The following is a 21461-nucleotide window of genomic DNA, read 5'->3' on the forward strand; positions in this document are numbered from 1 at the left end:
AACAAAGGGGCTTTATGGCCCTCACTTCCTTCAGCCTACTTCAAAGGGACTGGATGTGGATATCACCAAACGGACTAACAATAACAATGAGGGTCATTAGCTTTCATGTAATCCTTTTGGAAGTCTCCTCCCGGCAATGAGGAAAAGGGGGTGAGAATGTAATGCCTGGGATTGTCGCTGGGAGAAGGGGGTGACGGGGTGTGGCTAATGGGGGATCCCTTAAAACCTTGAATGGGAGAGCTTGGACCCAAGTCCTGTCTAGAACGTCTGCATCCAGCTTTCTCTTAATAAAGATGCCTGTTGGAAGAAATATTCCAGGAGTTCTGTCTTCTTAAGATGCAAAGTGGGGTGGGTCCTTACAGTAACTGAATAATTTTGGGGAAAGATAAACATTTAGTACCTTTATGTATTATCCTCTTTATATTATATTCATTATGAATGCTAGATTATCACAAACAAACTTTATGATAATTTCTAGGGTCTTCATTGGGCATAAAATTCTGTTCTAATATGGAGCAGGACCAGCTGACCAAGGCCAAGAAATAGAATCAAAAGCAAGAATCTTTAACCAATGTTAGATGCCAATGTTAGATAATTAATTTCCTAAAAATAATAATAATAATAATAACGACAACAACAACAACAACAATAATAATAATAGTAAAGTTGGAAGGGACCTTCGAGATCATCTAGTCCAACCCCCTGCTCAGGCAGGAAACCCTATACCATTTTGGACAAATGGCTGTCCAGTCTCTTCTTAAAAACGTCCATTGTTGGAGCATTCACCGCTTCTGGAGGCAGGTTGTTTCACTGGTTAATTGTTCTGTCAGGAAGTTTCTCCTTAGTTCTAGGTTGCTTCTCTCCTTGCTTAGTTTCCACCCATTGCTTCTTGTCCTGCCTTCAGGCGCCTTGGAAAATAGCTTGCCTCCCTCTTCTTTGTGGCAGCCCCTGAGATATTGGAACACTGCTATCATGTCCCCCCTCGTCCTTCTCTTCATTAAACTAGACATACCCAGTTCCAGCAGCCGTTCCTTATATCCTTTAGCCTCCAGTCCCCTACTCATCTTTGTTGCTCTTCTCTGTACTCTTTCGAGAGTCTCGACATCTTTTTTACATCGTGGTGACCAAAACTGGATGCAGTATTCCAAGTGTGGCCTTACCAAGGCATTGTAAAGTGGTATTAATACTTCACGTGATCTTGATTCTATCCCTCTGTTAATGCAGCCTAGCACTGTGTTGGCCTTTTTGGCAGCTGCAGCACACTGCTGGCTCATATTTAGGTGATTGTCCACTAGGACAAGATCTGAAAGCATTCATGGCTATCTCCCCAGTCCCCAGAAAGCATATTGGTTATATGGTTTAATGGAAAAAATGATGGCATGCCATTTATCAGTTATCTTACTCCATTGAAGATTTCTTTGAACACAGAAACAATGAGTAACTACAGACAAATGCTTGGTTCTGAAGCATTTCTAGGAACCTACAAAAAAAAGAGAACTTGTTACCTCTGAATGATGAGAAAGCAGTCTGTTGAGTACCAGTGGGGCAAACTGGGATTGCTTAATGATGGGAAGAGAGACAGAACTGGGAAGAAAGTAGATAGGAAGTAGATTTGATAGGAGTAAGGTGGGAAAAAATAGTAATTAAAGAAGGCAATATATAGAGCAACCCCAGAAGGGAAGGGGGAGGGAAGTAGAGAAGGGAGTTGTCTATTTTATGTTGGATGTATGGAAAAAAAGCACCTAGAATGGGAGTATTGCATACGGTGACAGGAATACAGTGTATATGAGAGTATCTAGTAGGTTCAAAGGACTGTGGGACTTTCTGTGGAATAGATATTTGGCTACTTTTAATTATATAGCCTGTTCTTCTATCTTTCCCCAAGCTGGTAGATATCATTTTTAAATGAAATATGATTTAAATAATTGATGCCATATTTCAAAGCAGGTTTTTTCACAGCATCTTAATAACAAAGTGCTAACAAGCACTTTAATAATTAAAATCTAGCATTAACATAGGCCATCCCCTCTTGCAACTTTTCTTTAACAGTTTCAAGGATGGAATTCTGTATACAGAATAGGAACTTCTTTTTGGTCAAAAATATGAATGGGATCTCTTCAGACCAGAAAGCTGAAATTCTTGCACACCAGGCATCACATCATGCTTTTCACCTGTGCTCAATTTATTGGGCAGTTATGATTTTTATCATCCAGTAGTCAGTGTTGACTTCTAGCAACCACATAGATAGACCCTCTCCAGGATGATTTGTGGTCAAAGGTACTTTCAGATATGCAAGATTCTGTTGATGTAACTTTACCATAACTTTACCATAGAACTAATTCATCTAACCATGCTTCCTGCACAATTGTACAAGTCTAAAAGTATATTTCTCTCACATTGACTTTACAATCCAAGAAACTACTGAACGTCTCTTCAGAGATGTTTGCTATGTTCATATTCCTTTTGTGGATAAGCTGCCTTTTATCTGACTGTGGCTCTTATCCCGGTTTTCCAAGGTCATTCACACCTACTATTACAGTGTCACAGATATGGATTGAATTGTCTAGATCAGGGGCAGGCAACCCAAAATACTCAAAGAGCCACCTGGACCCATTTCCCACCGAAAACAAAACACAGGGAGCCGCAAAACCCTTTGGATATCTAAAATGAAGATAACACTGCATATATCTTTTTACCTTTATTATATATATATATAAAAGGATATTTGCAGTGTTATCTTCATTTTAGATGTCAAAAGGGTCTCTCTCTCTCTCTCTCTGTCCCTCCCTCCCTCTCCCCCTCCCTCTCCCTGCCCTTGGTCTGCCAGTCTTCTTCCCCCACTCAGTGTGTTTGTGTGTGTGTGTGTGTGTGTGTGTGAGAGAGAGAGGCACTTGCACTTCCCCCTTTCTCTCTTTCCTCTCCCTCTTTCCTCTCCCTCCCTTTCTTTCCTTTCTTCCTTTCTTCCTTTCTTTCTCCCTTCCTCTTTCTCTTTACTCTCTCCCCCTTTCCTTTCTCCCTTTCTTTCTTTCCTCTTTCCTTTTTCTTTCCTTTCCTCTTTCTTTCCTCTCTCCCCCTCTTCCTTTCTTTCCTCTCCCTTTCTCTTTTCTCTTTCTCCCTTTCTCCTTCTTTCTTTCTTTCCTCTCTCCCCTTCTCCCTCTCTTTCTTTCATCTCCCTTTCTCTTTTCTTTCTTTCTCCCTTTCTTTTACTTTCCTTTCCTCTCTCCCCCCTCCCTCTCCTTTTCTCTTTCCTCTCCCTCTTTTCTTTCTCCCTCTTTCTCTTTCCTTTCTCCCTTTCTCCTTCTTTCCTCTCCCCCTCTTCCTCCCCTTCTTTCATTTCTCTTTCTCTTTCTCCCTCTTTCTCTTTCTTTCCTTTCTTCTTTCTTTCCTCTCTCCCTCTCCCTCTTTCCTCTCCCTTTCTTTTCTTTCTCCCTCTTTCTTTCTTTCCTTTCTTTCTTTCTCTTTCTTTCCTTTCTCCCCCTCTCCCTTTCTCTTTCCTTTCTTTCTTTCTCTTTCTTTCCTCTCTCCCTTTCTCTTTCCTCTCCCTTTCTTTTCTTTCTCCCTTTCTTTCTTTCCTTTCTTTCCTCTTTCTTTCCTTTCTCCCTTTCCTCTTTCTCCTTCTTTCTCTCTTTCCTCTCTCCCCCTCTCCCTCCCCCTTTTTTCATCTCCCTTTCTCTTTTCTTTCTCCCTTTCTCTCTTTCCTCTTTTCTTTCTTTCCACTTTCTCCCTTTCTTTCCTCTTTCCTTTCTTTCCTCTCTCCCCCCCTCTCCCTCTTTATCTTTCCTCTCCCTTTCTTTTCTCTTTCTTCCTTTCCTTTTTCTCTTTCTTTCCTCTCTTTCTCTTTCCTCTCTCTTTCTCTTTCCTCTCTCTCTCCCTCTCTTTTTCTCTTCAGCTTCCCTCCCCTTTACTAATAGAACCAGTTCACCTACCAAATCGTTTAACTTCCTCCCTTAGAAATGGGCAATGTGGATTCACCACATTCTGACAAAGAGAAATCCCAGCACCTCTCATCGATTCTGCTGCAGGGATGGCAAACGCTGTATGTTAGCAATATCTGGAGAGCTACAGTTCATCCGCACCCTCCTGAAAGGCTCTCCCATCCGTTGCAATGTCACGCTTTGAAAGGCCCCTGACCCTCCTCCGCTTCAGGCTGACTGCGCCCAGCAGGGAGCCTCAGTAGCCGGCGTGGAAGGGAGGAGGGGAGGAAGAGAGACAGACCATCTCCTCGCAGCTCACTTCCAATCCCAATGTTGTGAATCCTGCTTGGGATTTGGGACTGAGAGGGGGAAGATCCTGGCTCCTAAGCTGCAGGGACTTCCAACCATAGAGCTTGCTTGCCTCTCTTCCCAGCCAGCGCCGCGCGAGCGCAAAACGACAGCAGCAAGAAAATGCTGCGGTCGAGACTTGTCCGCCTGCCTGGCTCCCGGGCCTCAGTAGCCAACCATTTGAAGCGAGCAGCCTCGTCCGTAGAGAGAGGAGAGGAGAGAGTGAGGTGGATGAGCCGAGTCTGTGGCAGGGATAACAAGGGTTCAGGAGATGCTAGCAAAGTGTTTTTGACTTACCTTGCCTCCCCCACTGGTTCTTCGCCCGAACAAGTCACCCTCTCTTTCTCTCTCTTTGCTCTGTCCCCCCCTCTCTCCAGATGAGGAGAGAGAGAGAGAGAGAGAGAGAGAGAGAACAAAAGGCAGATGGCGCTGAAGGGGCAGAGAGGGGAAGGGAGCAGGAGGCAGTAGAAGGCGCTAAAAGGCGCCTGGGACACCACGGATTGGCCCAGGAAGATGCGTGGCGAGCTCGGCTGCCTAGGGAACAGCCCGGGGATAGCCCAGGAAGCCTCCCTGCTGCCGCCCGGCCCGGCTCGGGGAGACATATGGCTGGGTCGGCTGCCCGGGGAACGGCCCGGGGACGGTGCAGGAAGCGATGCCCCCCTGCCACCTAGCCCGGTCTGGGGAGATGCGTAGCCGGCTCGCCGGCCTGGGGACGACCCAGGGAGCGATGCCCCCGCCGCAGCCGCTCCAACGAGGACTGCTGCACGGCCCAGGCAGACACGTGGTCGGCTCGGCGGCCCGGGTACGGCCCAGGGAGCGATGCCCCCGCTGCCCCAGGCAGGACTGCTGCACGGCCCAGCCCGCGGAGACACGTGGCCATCTGCTCCCCGGGGAACGGCCCGGGAATGGCCCAGGAAGCGATGTCCCCAGCCCAGCCCGGGGAGACGCATGGCCGGCTTGGTGACCTGGGGACGGCCCAGGAAGCGATGCCCCCGTCGCTGCTGCTGCGGCCCCAGCCAGGACTACTGCTCAGCCCGGCCCGCGGAGATGCGTGACCGGCTCAGCTGCCCGGGAACGGCCCAGAAAGTAATGCCCTCCTGCCACCACTGCAGCTGGGACTGCCGCCCGGCCCGGCCCGGGGAGATGCATAGTTGGCTTGACGGCCCGGGGACAGCCCAGGGAGCGATGCCGCCGCCGCCCCAGCCGGGACTGCTGCTCAGCCTGACCCGCGGAGATGCGTGGCCGGCTCAGCTGCCTGGGGACGGCCCAGGAAGCAATGCCCTCCTGCCGCCGCCCCAGCCGCCCGGCCCGGCCTGGGGAGACGCATAGCCAGCTCAGCGGCCTGGGGACGGCCCAGGGAGTGATGCCCCCACCACCCCAGCCGGGAGTGAGGCCTGGGGGGCAGCAGGAGGAAGAAGGGGGAGAAGGAGGGGGAGGCTCCGGAGCCGCAGGAGATAGCTCAAAGAGCCGCATGCAGCTCCGGAGCCGCGGGTTGCCGACCCGTGGTCTAGATTATGTAGATATATTTTTGTATTTATAAAATTTATCCAGATCATGTAAGCTTATTACCTAAAAGGTACATTACCTTATCTGGTCTTCCATCAGCATCTTTTAGCTGAATATAAGGCTTTTTTCTAATACGATTCAAATCCTCATGCAAACCATCTAGAAGAAAGGCCAGCAATTCTTGGCAGTCTTGTTGCTGATATCCTGAAAACTGGGGTGCAAATCGTCCTACCTGTGTCTGGGGAATAAAATATTTTTATAGTGGAGTCATATGACATAATGCAAAGGAATTTTTGTTAAATCAAGGAAAAATGTATTTTTATCTGATGGGTTTTAAAATGTATAATTGTAATACTGTGAAATAGGATTGAGGAAAAGCAAAGGAGTCACTGCTGCAATTTATAGGAATCCCTGTTAAAACAACAACAACAAAAACAAGCAGGTGCTGTTTTCAAGGGCCTATTTTATTAATATATCTACATTTTTTATTTTTAATATTTTTATTGTTTTGAAGAATCATATAATTGAAAGAAAATTAAACATTCTAGGATCCAACTATGTTACACTTACCTTAAAAGCTCTTGGAGTGACATAGCTGTATTTTCCTGACCACATCTGCTTGATGAGCTCTGCATAAGATTTTGCAATTTCACCTCTCATTCCTAATGGATTGTCATAGTTTAGCTCTTCTTGATATTTATCATTAAGGAAATATTCTGTGAGTGGAGGTGTATTGCTGAGACACTAAAAATGAATGAGTAAAATTAAATACTTTTGTATAATGCATAGTAATAGAGCCTCTCAATGCCATCTTCAGTTTTTTCATACTTACTTATCAAGTCGCCTTTTTTCTTTCCTAGTCCGTATATTGATTTAGTGCTACAAAATTATTTTAGTAAAGAGTCAGTAGACAACTACTTTTCCCAAGTCCACAATATCTTTACCAATTAATCTTTATGCCTGAGCCATCAAGGTTGAACCATATTTATTGCTGAAGATTCTTGAGAGGATGTTTCTAGGAGATTTAAATTTCTATGTCAAGGTTTTCTTTACAATGGCTTAGGATTTTGTGTCTGAAAAGATTACTAGTCACAAACACATGCTTCATTTGGTTTTCTTGATTGGACGGAAGAATGGTAATAAAACAATGAGAAATTAATATCTAGCCTCTGTCATGATTGAATGAATCCTATTAAAACACCTACAGTTTTTCTACCCTGTAAGGATGGAAAGCCTATTAGATCAGACTATTTTGAGATTATTTTAAATTAATGCAGAGATGGATAATTTGTGGTTTACTATTAGGCTCCAATGCCAATCAAAACAATAATATCATGCAGGTAATCAAGTTCCTTATGCTAGGCTGATTAATATAACAGAAAATAGAAGCTCTGGAATATTTCTCATGGAACGGTGCTGCTCTATTTGTGTTGATAATTGGAATGCAGCTGGAGGAATAACTTGTGCTGTTCAACTGAATTCAAATAAGAGCTAGTTATTAAACCCATTTTATTGGAATAATGGGGACTAGTGAGTTTTTCCATGATTGCATTTTCTCAGGATAGAAATATTAAGTATTTTAAAGGCTACTAAAATTAGATTAGAGGTAAAGATGATAGAAAATTATATGGCTATATGTGACAAGAGGATTATGTTGATATACTGTAAAACTGTTCACAATAATTGCAATTTGGATTCCACAATTATGCAGTCTCAATAAAAAAGATCATCCAGATTAATCTTATTAGATAACTGTTGATTAAAACTATGAGTATTTGACCTTTATCAAGATGCTGTATAATATCTAATAAGGGTTTGATTGCACTTGAAAGTTCACCTGTTTTCAGAGAAAAGGTGATATCAATCTCTTTAGAGAAACTAATAACAACAGTAACAACCACCACAAAACATGGACCTAGAAGGCAACCAGAGATCTGTTGTCAATATCTGATTCCAGGGAAGGTGCTTGAGCAAGTGATTGCTTTTCAGTTCAGCTCTTGGTTGGGTTTGAGACATTAAACAGTGGAGAAATCATTGGCTGATTTTCTTGGAAATTTCAGAAGTTTTAAATAAGATTAGAAATTCTTCCATAAGTCTTGTGAGCATACTACTTCTACTATGTTTGAAGATTTTTTTCATATACAACTGAAGGCACCAAATACACCAATACTTGTTCCTATTTTCCCCACAACAACATCCCTATGAAGAGAGTTGGGATAGTAAGAGTGTATCTGGTCCAAAGTCACTCAACTGGTTTTTCATATCTAAGGCGGGATTAGAACTCACACTTTCCTCGTTTCTAGGCCAGCATCTTAACCACTATACCACGTTGGCTTTTTCTAATTTTTTCCCCAGGTTAAATGTCATCTATCCCTAGACAGATGCCCAGTTTCAGAAGACGGCACTGGTAAATTATTGCTCTGCCCTTTCCTGTTATTCTATAATGTTTTACAGGTAGTCCTTGCTTAACGACCATGTGTTTATCACATGTTTGAAGTTGTGATGGTGCTGAAAAAAATGACTTACGACTGTCCTTGCCCTTATATCCATCGCAGCATCATTGCAGTCAAATGATTGTGATTCAGGCACTTTGCAACTGTTGCACATTTATGATGGTCTTATCCTGCAGTTATGTGATCGCCATTTACGACCTTCCCAGCTGTCTTCTGACAAGCAAAGTCAATGGGGAAGCTGGAAGGAGGTCACAAGTTGCAGTCATGTGATGTCTCACTTAACTGCAGCAAAAAGGTCATAAAATGTGGTATGGTCATATGATGCCTCACTTAATGACATCATTTAATGACAAATTTTATGGGCCCTATTGTGGTCATAAGTCAAGGACTACCTGTATAGAGTTATATTGTATTCCTCATATTACCTATGAAACTGATGGCCTAGGTTATTTGGAGTTATGGAAACAATGCACATCTATCTCTTCATATCTGACTAGGGTAAAAGCTGAGGTGAAAACTTTTGAACTGAGACTCAACTACACCCACCAAATGAAATATACCAGATGCAATATAGCTGTCAGCTTTACTTTCCTTTGTAAGTATTTTGTTTTTAAAGGTTCTCCTTTCTGTTTATTATTTTCTTATGCTCCTGGTCTTTGGCTCTGTTTTTAAACAGTTTTTAATTAGTGGGTATGATAGAAATTATAGAAAAACAATAAATAAATATCAAAGAACCAAGTCACAGCCAAGCAAGATTCTATAACTATTTGCCTCTTACTAATATCCCCTATAAAAGCATTTAAAATCACAGAAATCAATGCAAATTTGAAATTCTGATAACACTGCATGAGCAAAACTCCCTATTAAAAAAACTCCCCATTCTACCAGCAGTCTCCATTTTGAAAGCTTTTTATGTACAATGAAGTAAAATCTTACTTAACATGAAACACTTACTTGAATTGCTGAATTCATGAAACATGTATTTCCCAAATTACTTAGACCACAAAGACCGGGCTGTTCATTGTGTCTTCCTGGCTCTGAGTAGTCATAATTTTTATAAGCAGTGTATGAAGGAAGGCAGTAGTTTGAATTTTTCATGCTGGAAGAAAACATATTTACCTTGTAATTACATGAACTATAGCTGTCTAGCTTAAATGCATATAGCTGAAATATTTATACTCTGAATTTAAACACAGAAACAATAAAAATTATTTGAACCCTTTTCAACTTTTAATTTAAAAAGTAGTATTTTTTTCAATATTTCAGTTGAACAGTTAAAATGTTTGGCACAACCAGCAATATAGTATAGTTAAATTGTGCTACTGTTAAATACTAAAAGCTGGAAATAGCAATACTTTAGCAACAGGTGAGACAAAAATTTCCAAGGATATCATAAATTGCTAAATACATTTTAATTCTGTTTTTAGATTAACCACTATGCCAGCAAAAATCAAAGCAAACAGCATGGGATAATAAAGGCTCCATACAGAACCTTTATTTTAATTTGTTTTATAATTTCATATATCAAGATATACAGATATGACTTCCGGTGGCTCGGCGGCTGCCGAAGGAGGCTTTCTGACAGCCCCCCGTCCGGGACTGCGTAAAAATCGCCAAAACAGCGCATATCAGCTGTTTGGCGGTCTGAACCTTCTCTCCGGGCAAAGGAGAGAAGGAGAGCTTACTCTGAAGTAGGAGTTGAGTTCCCTAGTCTCCCTGGGGGCTCCCAGCGAGGCAAAGGTGAGAACTCCTCCGGAGCTCAGAGTTCCTCCGCAGATCGGGATATCTCCGCTATTTAGCGAAGCCAGACGCCGTCTCCACCTCTGATGTTTTTTCTGAATTTAAATGTGAGTAATTTCAACAGACGGAGCTGTCTAGGAAACTTGGACTTTTTATAAAGAAATTATAACTTTGACTCAGAAGAATAAAGTACTCTTCTCAAATGACTGAAATCGAAAGTTAACTTTTAGGGGGAAAAAATGGCTGCGGCTTAGCCGCTTCTTTGTTCTAAAGAGACACTTTCATTTTCCTTCCGGTTGTGGATTGCTACATTGTAAAGACTGTAAAGATTTCTCAAAAATTAAAGAAAAATTGAAGAAAAATCTGCTTGACTTCTTGCTGCATTGGACTGTATATTAAGACTTTTTTCAAACTTAAGAATGGCTTCTAAACGAGTTGTAGCCTCTGCAGCACCTAAGCCAGCTGTTTCTTCTCCAGCTGTACAGACTACGCATCAGAGAGCTAAAACTCCTCCACCCTCTCCTCCACCTTATATTACTTTAAAGGATTTGCAGGACTCTTTGATGCAGATGTCTAAACAAATTGTGCAACAAATGAGAGTGGAGACAGAAGAGCTTCTTGCTAAAAAGAATGATGAACTGTGTGAGAACATGTCTCAAATTTTTCAGGGCTTTGCTTTTCATATGGATCGTATAGAGGCGCGTGTGGAGGAAGTGGGAGAAAAAATGGAAGGGATGGAGGAGAGAATGGAAAAAGTAGAAGAGAGTATAGAGATTGCTCAAAATGATATTGTAATGACACAATTCAGAGAGATGGAACATGCAATAAGAATCAGAGGCTTGAAAGAGGATGCACAAGAGAAATTGAGGGAAGAGGTATCAGCTGCCTTAGCGTTGGTTTTTGACTGCGATCCTGAAATTATTTATGGAGAAATAGAAAAAATATTTAGAGTCAATTCATGGGTCGCACATCAGAGAAAACAGCCCAGGGATGTTGTTGTTGATTTTTCTAGAAAAACACGTCGAAATGAAATTATACAGGCCTTTTACCAACAGAGATTTCAGATTGCTGCTCAAGATATTATACTTTTGAAAGAAATACCTTCAAAAATTTTAAGAAAAAGAAAGGAATTTGCTTTTCTAGCTCAAGAGTTGAAGAAGCAGCAAGTGCCTTTTAGATGGGAAATACCAGTTGGAATGGCTCTAACATATGCTGGGAACCATTACAGACTTAACACAGTACAGAAGGCTAAGCATTTTTATCTAACGGTTCTGAAAGCTGATTCATCTTTTACATCACCAGTTAAAGGAACAGAAGAAGGAGTGGAACAACTGATTGTGGATTTGCCTGGAGCTATGTCGCTATCTGCAGGAGATTTCAGAACTTACAAATGTTGGAGGCAAAGGAGGATCCAAAAGATCAGAGAATGACACGTGCAGCTCACAAGCGTAAGGAAAGAGAACAGCAGAAAGAGGCTATGCCCCAAATATGTCCAACTACTTCGGAGCCAGTGGGAGGGGCTAGACCTAAAAGATCTGTCATGATGGATCTGCAAGGGATGCTTCAGAAGCTTCAAAAGCCAAAGGATGGCTAAATTAATAAATTTAAATGTTAATGGATTGAACTCACCACAAAAAAGGAGGAAAATATTTTATTATTTGAAGCAACATAAGAACGATATTATATGTTTACAAGAGACGCATATTACACTAAAAGATCAAAAGTATTTGTTTAATCCTAAATTGGGTTTACATTTTGTGGCTTCTGCCCAAAAGAAAAAAGCGGGTGTAGTTCTTTATGTCAAGAAGGAATTGATGCCAAAGTTAATAGATGCTGATGCAGAAGGAAGATTTGTGTTTGTTGAAATTACATTGAATGGGAAAAAATGTCTTCTTGTGGGTTTATATGCACCCAATTTATATCAACAACAAAAGCAATTTTTTACTCTCTTACATCAAAAGATAATACAACTGGATTATAAATNGCCAGATGCAGCTCCCACCTCTGCTGTTGGAAGGTATTTGGACTTAAATTTTAAGCAGACGGAACTAAACAGGAGGTTTGGATTTACAGTGGACTGTTTGTGACTTTGACTCTGAAATATACTAACATCTTCTTTATTTTGTGGTGATTTAAAGTGAGAGAAAATGGCTGCGGACTTGCCGTTTCTCTGGAATACTTTCATTTGTTTTTTCTTTACTTTCACTTTTTTTTTGGCTACTGACTGGAAAGAGATACATTGTTACTTCTCCGGCTTTGGAAAGTTTTAGCTGCAATGAATTTGTGGTGTACACTGGCTGGTGATATTAATACTGCTATCCTTTTGGATTAATGAAGTATATTTAAAGAAATTTGGAAGTTTTAAAATGGCTTCGGATCTGAGGAAAAAAAAAAGAGTGAGAAAGAAATTTTTCTTTTTGGTTGCTGAGTGGAACTTACTGAAAATGTTTTTATCTTTCATTATGAATGACCTACAGAATGTTTTGATGCAAGCAGTCAAGCAATATAGTGTGGAAGTTAAAGATCTATGTCTTAAGAGATTGGAAGAATCATATGGAACTGTGGCTTCTGCTCTCCAGAAGTTTATAGTTCCAGATTATATTGAGCAACGTGTGGATAAAGTATGTGAAGAGGTTGAAGAAGATGTCATGGAAATATCTCAAAATGATATGCCATATTATGGAGATTTGGAAAGTGAAAAGTTTGAAAAGCTGGGAAAAGAAGCGGTAATAGATTTGGTTATGGTTTGGGTGTACCTCCCTAGTGAAATTTTGAGAAAAAAGAGTTTATATAGAATCCATTTATGGGTCATGCACCTGAGAAAACCAGCTGAAGATGTTGCCGTTTGTGCCTTTGGAAGAAGTTTACAGGCTTACTACTTGCAAAAATTTTGGATATGTTATGTAAAAGGTGGAAAATGAGGTTGATTTTGTATTAGTGATGTGAAAATGAATGAAACTGGGGAGAGATGTAAAATGGAGAGCTGGGTAAGAAGGACTGTTTTTGAAGCTTATATTTTTAAAATTTTGGATTAGCAATATAAATAAGATGAATGAAGTAGATGATATATAATTATAAAGGATTCATGATTATTGTAATGAGAAATGGTAAAGTTTAATCTTTAGACATTTGGATTGGGGGAATGCTCTCCAAAGTTTATAGTTCCAGATTATATTGAGCAACGGGTGGNAAAAGTATTCTTATAAGGTAAATTTAAAAATCCCAATGTGGGCTATTCCGGAACATGCAATACAAGGAATTATAAGAGGTGTAAAATTAGAAGGAATTGTTTATAAAGATCTACTCATGTTAAGAGGACAGGACTGGCAAATTAAATCATTGGATGAGTTAAGACAGGATAATGTACTCCAGTCCTGGTTTTTATATTTTCAGTTGGTTGAGAGATGGCATATAGATCAAAAATTGGGTTTAACTGTAGAAGATGTGAACTTGATAAAACAGATTAAAGATCAAAGTAGAGCCCATATCAGGAGAATATATAGTGTTTTGATAGAATTTGATTTGGAAACAGAACTAGTTAAAGATTGTATGATTAAATGGGCTCAAAATATTCAAGAACCAATAATGTTAGAAACATGGGAAACAATTTGGATAAGAAATGTCAAGTTCACCCAAGCACAGAATTTAAGGGAAAATTTTTATAAAATGTTTTATAGATGGCATTTGGACCCTCAAAAGTTGTCTTGCATGTATCCGAACCTGCAACCAAAATGTTGGAGATGTGGCAATTTGGATGCAACTTATTATCATATTTGGTGGACTTGTAGGGATGTTAAAGCCTTTTGGATTAAGATTTGGTGGAATATTCAACAGATCTTTAAGAAAAAGATAAAATTTACACCGCAGTTATTTTTACTGGGTATTATGGATAATTTGGATCAAAAAGAAATGAAATTGATGTTGTATTGTATAACAGCAGCAAGGACCTTAGTTGCTCAAAATTGGAAAAAAAAGATGTTACCAACTATGGATGATTGGAGACAGAAAGTATCGTATTTTGCAGAGATGGCAAAAATATCCGCGTACCTGAAGGATCATTCTCAGGAGAAATTTATCTCAATGTGGAGAAGATGGATAGATTATATTCAGAGAAAGTATGAACTGAATAATTATCATGTAGCTTTTGATTAAAAATTTTGAACAAAAATATATACAACAAATATTGATAATATTTAAAAATTTTGTATGTATTTTAACGTTATTTTAGAGTCACAGTAAGTTTATACTAGTGTGTAGTAATAATGATTAGTTTTGAATAGAATTGGATTATTGTGTGTTTATTTCCTGGATTAGCTCTGGGAAGTCCTGGGGGGGGAAGGGGGAAAGGGATAGGTTTGTATTGTAGATTTATATGTATTGTAGATTTTTTAAGGAGGTGTCCGGTGGGTACCCCAACTGCACCAGACGGGATGGTTGAGAGAGGAAGGGAGGTAGGAGAGAGGGAGGAAAGAGGAGAGGTTGTAGGATTGGGAGGAGGAAGGTGTGGTAAGTGAAAGAGGGGGGTGCAGGGGGGGGACACCGGACACTTCTGTGAATGTATTGATTAGTGTTATTTTTTTGGGGTTGATATTGTGATAGAAGATTTATGTTTTTGTTTTTAATTGAAAAATCAATAAAAATTTTAAACTGGAAAAAAGATATACAGATATGATCTATTTATAATAGGAAATAAGAAAAAGTACAAAACATAAAAAGCACCACATTCCTCAGAATCTAACCTTTTTTTGCTTGCATATGTATTTATAGGCATATTTATATATGCAAGAGTCAGTGAAATTTACATGACATATGCACAAGTAATTGTATCAACATTCTAGTGATAGAGATGTGACTTGTGAAACTGAAAACAGCGGGTTACACAGGTAGTAGCTGCATCTGTGCACATATTTTTAAAGGAAAAAAACTCATTGTGCTAGTATACAAGTATATTAACTATCCAACACTGAAGATGTAATAAATTTAATCTATATACATTTCCCATTTAAATCTGAATATTAGAATTAATATTGCTTAAACAATACAAAAATAAAAACCATCTTCTAATTCTACATTAGAACCATGACTATGACATAGCAGACTGGAGGTTATTACTATAGAGCAATACTTTCACAACTTCATTTGTTTTTTCTCCAGGGAAAGCATGTTAATCACTGTAAATGGTTACAAAGTAGCATAGTTGATATATGATATACAGTATGATAAATTATAAATTCCCATAGTAATTCAGCATGGGATCTTTACTATGCAGGCTGTCAATTAAATATACATTACATGACCTGGAATTCATGTATACAGTTTGTTTTTACTGGCGCACACTCTGCACTAAACTTTTTTATTCAAGGTAAAACACTGATACATCATTAGAGATATAAAAACTATAATACTGAAAATAATATAAACTTGAAACAGATGTGACAAAAACATTGTTAATATATTCGGATGAGAGACTGGGGAAATTAATTGAGGTACTGAACTTACAAAATAATATATATAAAAATAGAATTTCTATAAATTTGTGAAGAAACAATTTTAGTAGTAAAGCAGAAGTAATGCTTAATATTTATGTTTTTAACAACCTCCCCTAATTTTTCCCAGTACTTTACATATAATATTATGAAAACAAACAAGGGAATAGTCAAATCAATTTTGGCAAGGGTTCCTATCTCTTTTGGTGGATTTTTTTTGAGCACCATTGCTCAAATTTTTGTGCTCTCTTTAAATTTTTATTTACAATATCCACACAATTGATAACATTCTTGATAAAAGAATAGTTAGAGAAGGAAGCTTATTCATAATTGATGAAATTAGTGAAACAGAAAACATTGTTTTAGTGTATCAATGCTGTAAAAGTGAGCATCCTGGAAGTATAGAGGTTGTACTACCCGTATTGCTGAAATAAAACAGTAGTACAACAAATTCAGAAGGTAGTTTGAAGTTAAAGATGCTAATATATATAAAAGTGATGATTTGTAAAAGCAATCCATCAAAATTGCATGCTTCATAATTTTCTTTACATTTTATCTGAGTTTATATATAGAAAAACATTTAATCTGATACTTTGGAGCACAAGAAAAATAAGTACGTTTAGGGAATTTCAGCCTATTTTACTCATTAAGTAGGGTGTTCTGAGAATTTGGGGGTGTGAGGAAGAGAAGCATGATATCATATAGGCATAAATAGTGTAACTGTCAGAACCCTTTTCCCCTTCTTTTCCTTATTCCCTTTCCCTTTCTGGGTTCTGTCATTCTATTGGGGGGAGGCGGCTTATGGATATTCTGCAGTGTATTTCCTTTTCTTTGTTCTTTCCTCTTTGATATATCTCTTTCTCGGGGTGAGAAAGGAATGTGCCTCTGGCCATCTGCCTTATCTCCAGGCAGAGGGAAAAAGCCGCAGAAAGACTTGACAACCTTGAGAGCGGTGCCTTATCGGTTCATTCCCACAATTTGACACCTTTGGATTGGCTCTGTTTGAACTGACCGGATGGACAGTTGGGGTGGGGTTTGGATTCCCTCTTTGAATGTATCGTTTCGCGCGGGAAACCCTCAGATCCTGCCTTACTTTCCTGTAGTCAGCATCCCCCAATAAAAGTTCCTGTTGAAATGATGCACATTTCAAGAGTTCTGCTTTCTTGGGAGGTTTAGCTGAGGCAGGTCCTTACAGTAACAAGGATTTTTTTTCTTAAATGCAGTGTTCTTCAATTCCAAGAATCAAATATTACAACTGAGCAGGAAAAATAATGTGTTAAGGCACCTAGAGTCACTGTTCAGAACGAGATGGATGGTAAACTAATTTAATAAATAAATACATGAATAAATTAATATGAAGCAAGTTCTATAAACAGAACACCAATGGAGAAAAATAGTGTTTTAAAACAATTACTTTTTCTAAGCTGATAAGTAGTAAAATACAATGGCTGTATGTTTTAAATTGTTTATTAAAAACATATCTAAGTCACTATTAGGTAAAAATAATATTCTAAAATAGATCTGTATTTATGACTGACTAAAGCAAGATTTTAATTCCTATGAATTTAGTACATTTCAGTTCCAACTACGTTCAAGACAAACAAAAGGCTAATCACAATGTACCACAAATGGATCCCTTACATTTCTACTCAAAAAGTCAGCCCAGATGAGTTCAGTGGAGTTTTCTCTCAGCAAAATGAATATATCCTATTTTTTTTAAAAAAATAAAGAATTCGGGTTGGTGGAGGAAACTGTAACTTACTAAAATGCCTACCTTTCTTCCAAGCAAACTTAAACACCTGTTTTTAAAAGTTAATACATAACAGGAGATGAAGTAAAATTACAGTGATTGTATATGAAATCAACTTCTAGGATTGCATCAGGATATCAGTACAGCAGGAAGCACAGAATTTGCCAAAACAAACAAACAAACAAACTATTATTTCCAAGTTATTACTTAGCTAAACTTTAGATAGAAGGATGTACTACAAAATCTACGGTAGATAAACCAAGGAAGCCTCTGTGTTTTAGAATTACAATACTGTATTAACTGAATTAAGAAGCTACTCTTAAAATGCATTTTAACTTAAAATAAAAAGTACCTGCCTGCTAGTTATCAGACAATTTCATCAAATGGAAATACAATGTTTCTAAAATTTTATATTACATTTTAAAATGAGATTTAAGCAGATGACAACTGTCTCATAACTTTAGATATTGTGCTTTTTCATATAACATTATCACTATTCTAATAAAAGGATAACATCAATTGAGGCCTGGTTTATATACATCAAAGAAATAATTTTTTAAGCTTATGACACACACACACACACACACACACACACACACACAGTACAATAGACTACAGTTAAATACATGTATTTGTCTAACAGAGAGTTGGGGCTACTCACAATTAGTAGAAGCACAAATGCCACTTCGCCCCATACGAAAACTCCCTTTTCATAAATGCAGTATTTAACTGGAAGATATTGTATAAAATATTTAGAAATATTACTATGAAACACTAAAACATTTTAACAATTGAGTAATATCCATAAATTTTGAGAAGCAACATTGCATTTGTAACTACTTTTCCAGTATGCCTATCAGAAAGCAATAAGCTTAGCAAAAAGCGCATATATACACACACATACATACTACATATATATATGTACGTATGCATGTGTATGTATGTATGATGTGTGTGTATGTATATATGTATGTATGTATGTGTATATATATGTATGTATATATATGTGTGTGTGTGTGTGTATATGTGTGTGTGTGTGTGTGTGTAATGAACTGCAGAAAATACTTCTATTACAACAACTCCAAATGTACTAAACTATTTGATAGACAATGTTTTAAAACTATTGTAGTATATTATATTTCTGTTAGGGAAATAATTAGAAGTATCCTATAATAATATGAACCAGATGCATAGCTTTTATTTGTCATTACATATGACGCACATACTTTAAAAAAAAATCACAAAAATTTCAAACCTTCCCAAAACTAGGAGAAATCCCTAAACTAGGAGAACCTGATCATGAGTATTGTTGCATGTGGTCCTTTCTTGCTAAAGAATTTTTTTAATATAATGTTCTCAAATCAGAAAGTGATGCTACAAAGCATGTTACGGTTCCTAGGTTCTGAAAAGCAAAGCAGAAATACTTCTCTCGACTCATTAGGGTTTTTGTGTTCTTTAAGTCTTAGTGCCCCCTACATTTCCATAGTAATAAATTACATCCAAGTTGTTTTTCTAGATTTGTACACAATCTCTTTTTGAAACTTTACTTGGATGTTTAAAATTAAAAGTTCTTTAAGATACAGTGCTTACTTTCTGTTGTTGATGTTGTTATAAATATTTGATAGAGATGGAGAGATCTTTGGTAAAGTTGGAAAATTGGATGCACCTGGGGACCTTTAAAAATATGAAAATGTTAAATTAGATAAAAATGTTGAGATTGTAAAATTAATAATGAAAAAGGAAAAACTAACATGAAGCAATGTATGTGAATAATAATAAAAAAGGATTCTTATGATCAAAATAACATAAACCCAAGTACTCTAACTTGCCCATTTTCAAAAAGTATTTAAAAAATGATCACATTTAAAACTCTCAACCAAATCATAGACATAAATGGTCAGCCAAATCCTAACTTAGGCTTTAGCAAAAAAAATGACCTTTATCAAAAATTAGTTTTGACGCTAATGAAAGACATCACTTTTAAAAACAAGGTTTTTTATTTTATAATGAAATGGAAGTTATTAATGAAGGTGCATCAATATTGTCAAAAAACTGTAGAAATAGGTTTAAGAGCAGCTTAAAGCACTTGTTCCATTTGTATTTTAGAACAGTGATTCCTAATGTGTTTAGGTGTCAGGATCCGGTCATATTTCCTTTCTATTTATCTCCTCCGATCTAAAATCAATCCTTACCCTTTCCTGGGTCCTGCCATACTCCCAAGGGGGAGGTTTTTTATTACTTTCACTTCCTCTATTCACTACAACGTAATCTTTTGTTTATTTCGCCTCTGCTAACCATTACAATGTAACCATTTGCCTCTTATCCTATGCACCTCTGAACTTTCCTCCTCACGGGGAAGCTAGGAAGGGGGGGGGGAAGGGTTGAAAAGATCCAGCCTTCGGAATCTGGGTTATTTATCTGTCATCAAAATAAGGTGTGAGGAGCTATTGCATGATCGTGTACAACGGAGCCGGATTGATGTTATCTTTCCTGGATTTAACACCTAGAAATATGCCGGTCTGAATCGCCCGGAAGAACTGCAGGGTGGGGGGTACTTAAGGACACTTTAAAACATCGATTTGTGAAGGAATCCCTCAGATCCTGTCTATCATGCCTGCTATCAATTTCTCTTAATAAAAGTTCCTGTTGGAAGAAACCGTTTCCAAGAGTTCTGCTTTCTTAAGATGTGGATTGAAGTGCTTCCTTACATTAGACAGGATCTGCAGTAATAGTCAACCTGGAAGGAAGAACCTTGCTGGGGGACTTTGCAAAAAATACAATGTCCAGATGACAAGGCAAGGAAGGGAGAACACCCCATGGAGAGGGAGCCTTCCCCCCGACTGAAAACCTGCCAGCTATCGGGATCTGAAATGTCATACTCCTCAGAAGAGGTGGTGGAGACGCGTAAGCACAAACCTCGGTGGTCAATGGGCATTGGAAAGAAAGGCGCGTGGGAAAAGAGATCGAGAAAGGTGACCCTGAGACGGGGAGTCCACCAACCAGAATGGAATCAGGAGATGGAGAAATCCCTGCATGTTAGTGAAGAGGAAGGAAGTTGGGCACAGCACTCGAACTGGATCCTAGAGAAAGTTATCGACCTGAGGAAAAGAACCCTTGGCTCTCTAGGGGAGCCCCGCGGCTGCACCAGCACCTGGAGCTGCAACTGGAGAGACCCTGAGGGGGAATTGGAACCTGTAGTCCCGGGGACGTCCGCTGATCCAGTAGTGACCATTTCAGTGACCCCCACTCCCCGCTGACCCGCAGATGGTGATCCGGATGGAAGACAATACCACTGACGGCAAGGGCACCGATCCATTCAAAGACTCCCGCCGCTGTATGCGAAATTCAAGGGGGAGCCGACATGCTTGGGGTTTTTCCTAAACCATCCTCAGCTACATGGAAGAGTACGGGTGGCACATCCCTAGCGACAAAGCCCGTATCCATATCGTGCAATCCACTCTGGACAGGACCGGCCGCAGATTGGGTGGTGAACTTGCATGACTCCAATGCCCCAGAGCTCAACGATTTCAACCGTTTCATGTCCTCCCTGAGAAGGCGATTTGAGTAACCCCTGGCTGATCGCAAAGCCTGAGAAAGAATCAAAACAGTGAGACAAGGCAGATGCCCGGTAGCCGAATATACGCAAGAATTCCGGATCATTGCCAGCAAGCTGAACTGGCTGGAAGACATCCTTCTTAGCCATTTCAAAGACAGCCTAAATTACGACCTGTATGACACTTGCCTGCCCCAGGGGGACCCACACCAACTCAACGAATGGTATGTCCTGGCAGAGGAAGCAGAGATCGACCTACTGAAGAGGCACCGCCGAGAAAAAACATGGGGCCTCTCGCTGCCTGAGCCGACGCGCGAGCCAGCGAAGCCACCAGCTACGGCCAAGAAGCCAATGAGCTGTTTCAAATGCGGGAGATAGGGGCATCGGGCCGTAGAATGCCACTTGAAAGCCCTTCAGCACAACCCAGGAATCACCGATCATTGACCAGGAAATCCGGAAAGTCCCCAGCCAAGCCAAAAGAACCCGCCATGAGAGCGATAGAGGCTGTGAGTCCACAATCCCTGCCCAACGTGGGAAAAGAACTTCTGTCTTCTGAAGTTTGTTTCTGCAAGCGAGATGAGCAGGGGCAGGAATCGGCATGTGCTCAGAAACGCTGACCTCGTGCTCCTGCCCATTTCACTTGCTGGCAGAAACAAAATTCAGAAGACACGGAAAGGCGTCAAAAGCTGTTGATAGATAGAAAGCAAGCGG

At 39.5% G+C, this 21461-nt stretch overlaps 1 protein-coding gene across 1 annotated transcript in view; it reads right to left on the minus strand.

Moving 5' to 3' along the window:
- The window catches only part of LOC107292987 (ubiquitin carboxyl-terminal hydrolase 15), a 62635-nt gene extending 43790 nt beyond the window's left edge, over positions 1-18845 (minus strand). Inside the window, exons 1-4 of the mRNA XM_029285284.1 lie at positions 18788-18845; positions 9176-9320; positions 6339-6512; positions 5848-6006 (exon numbers count right to left, since the gene is read on the minus strand). Coding sequence (XP_029141117.1) covers positions 5848-6006; positions 6339-6512; positions 9176-9319 — 477 coding nt within the window. The 5' untranslated portion in view covers position 9320; positions 18788-18845. The remainder of the gene's footprint in view (positions 1-5847; positions 6007-6338; positions 6513-9175; positions 9321-18787) is intronic.
- Between the last annotated feature and the right edge of the window lie 2616 nt (positions 18846-21461).

Source organism: Protobothrops mucrosquamatus, unplaced genomic scaffold (genome assembly GCF_001527695.2).
Source record: "Protobothrops mucrosquamatus isolate PMUCROS unplaced genomic scaffold, P.Mucros_1.0 scaffold1468, whole genome shotgun sequence".
NCBI classification, from domain to species: Eukaryota; Metazoa; Chordata; class Lepidosauria; order Squamata; family Viperidae; genus Protobothrops; species Protobothrops mucrosquamatus.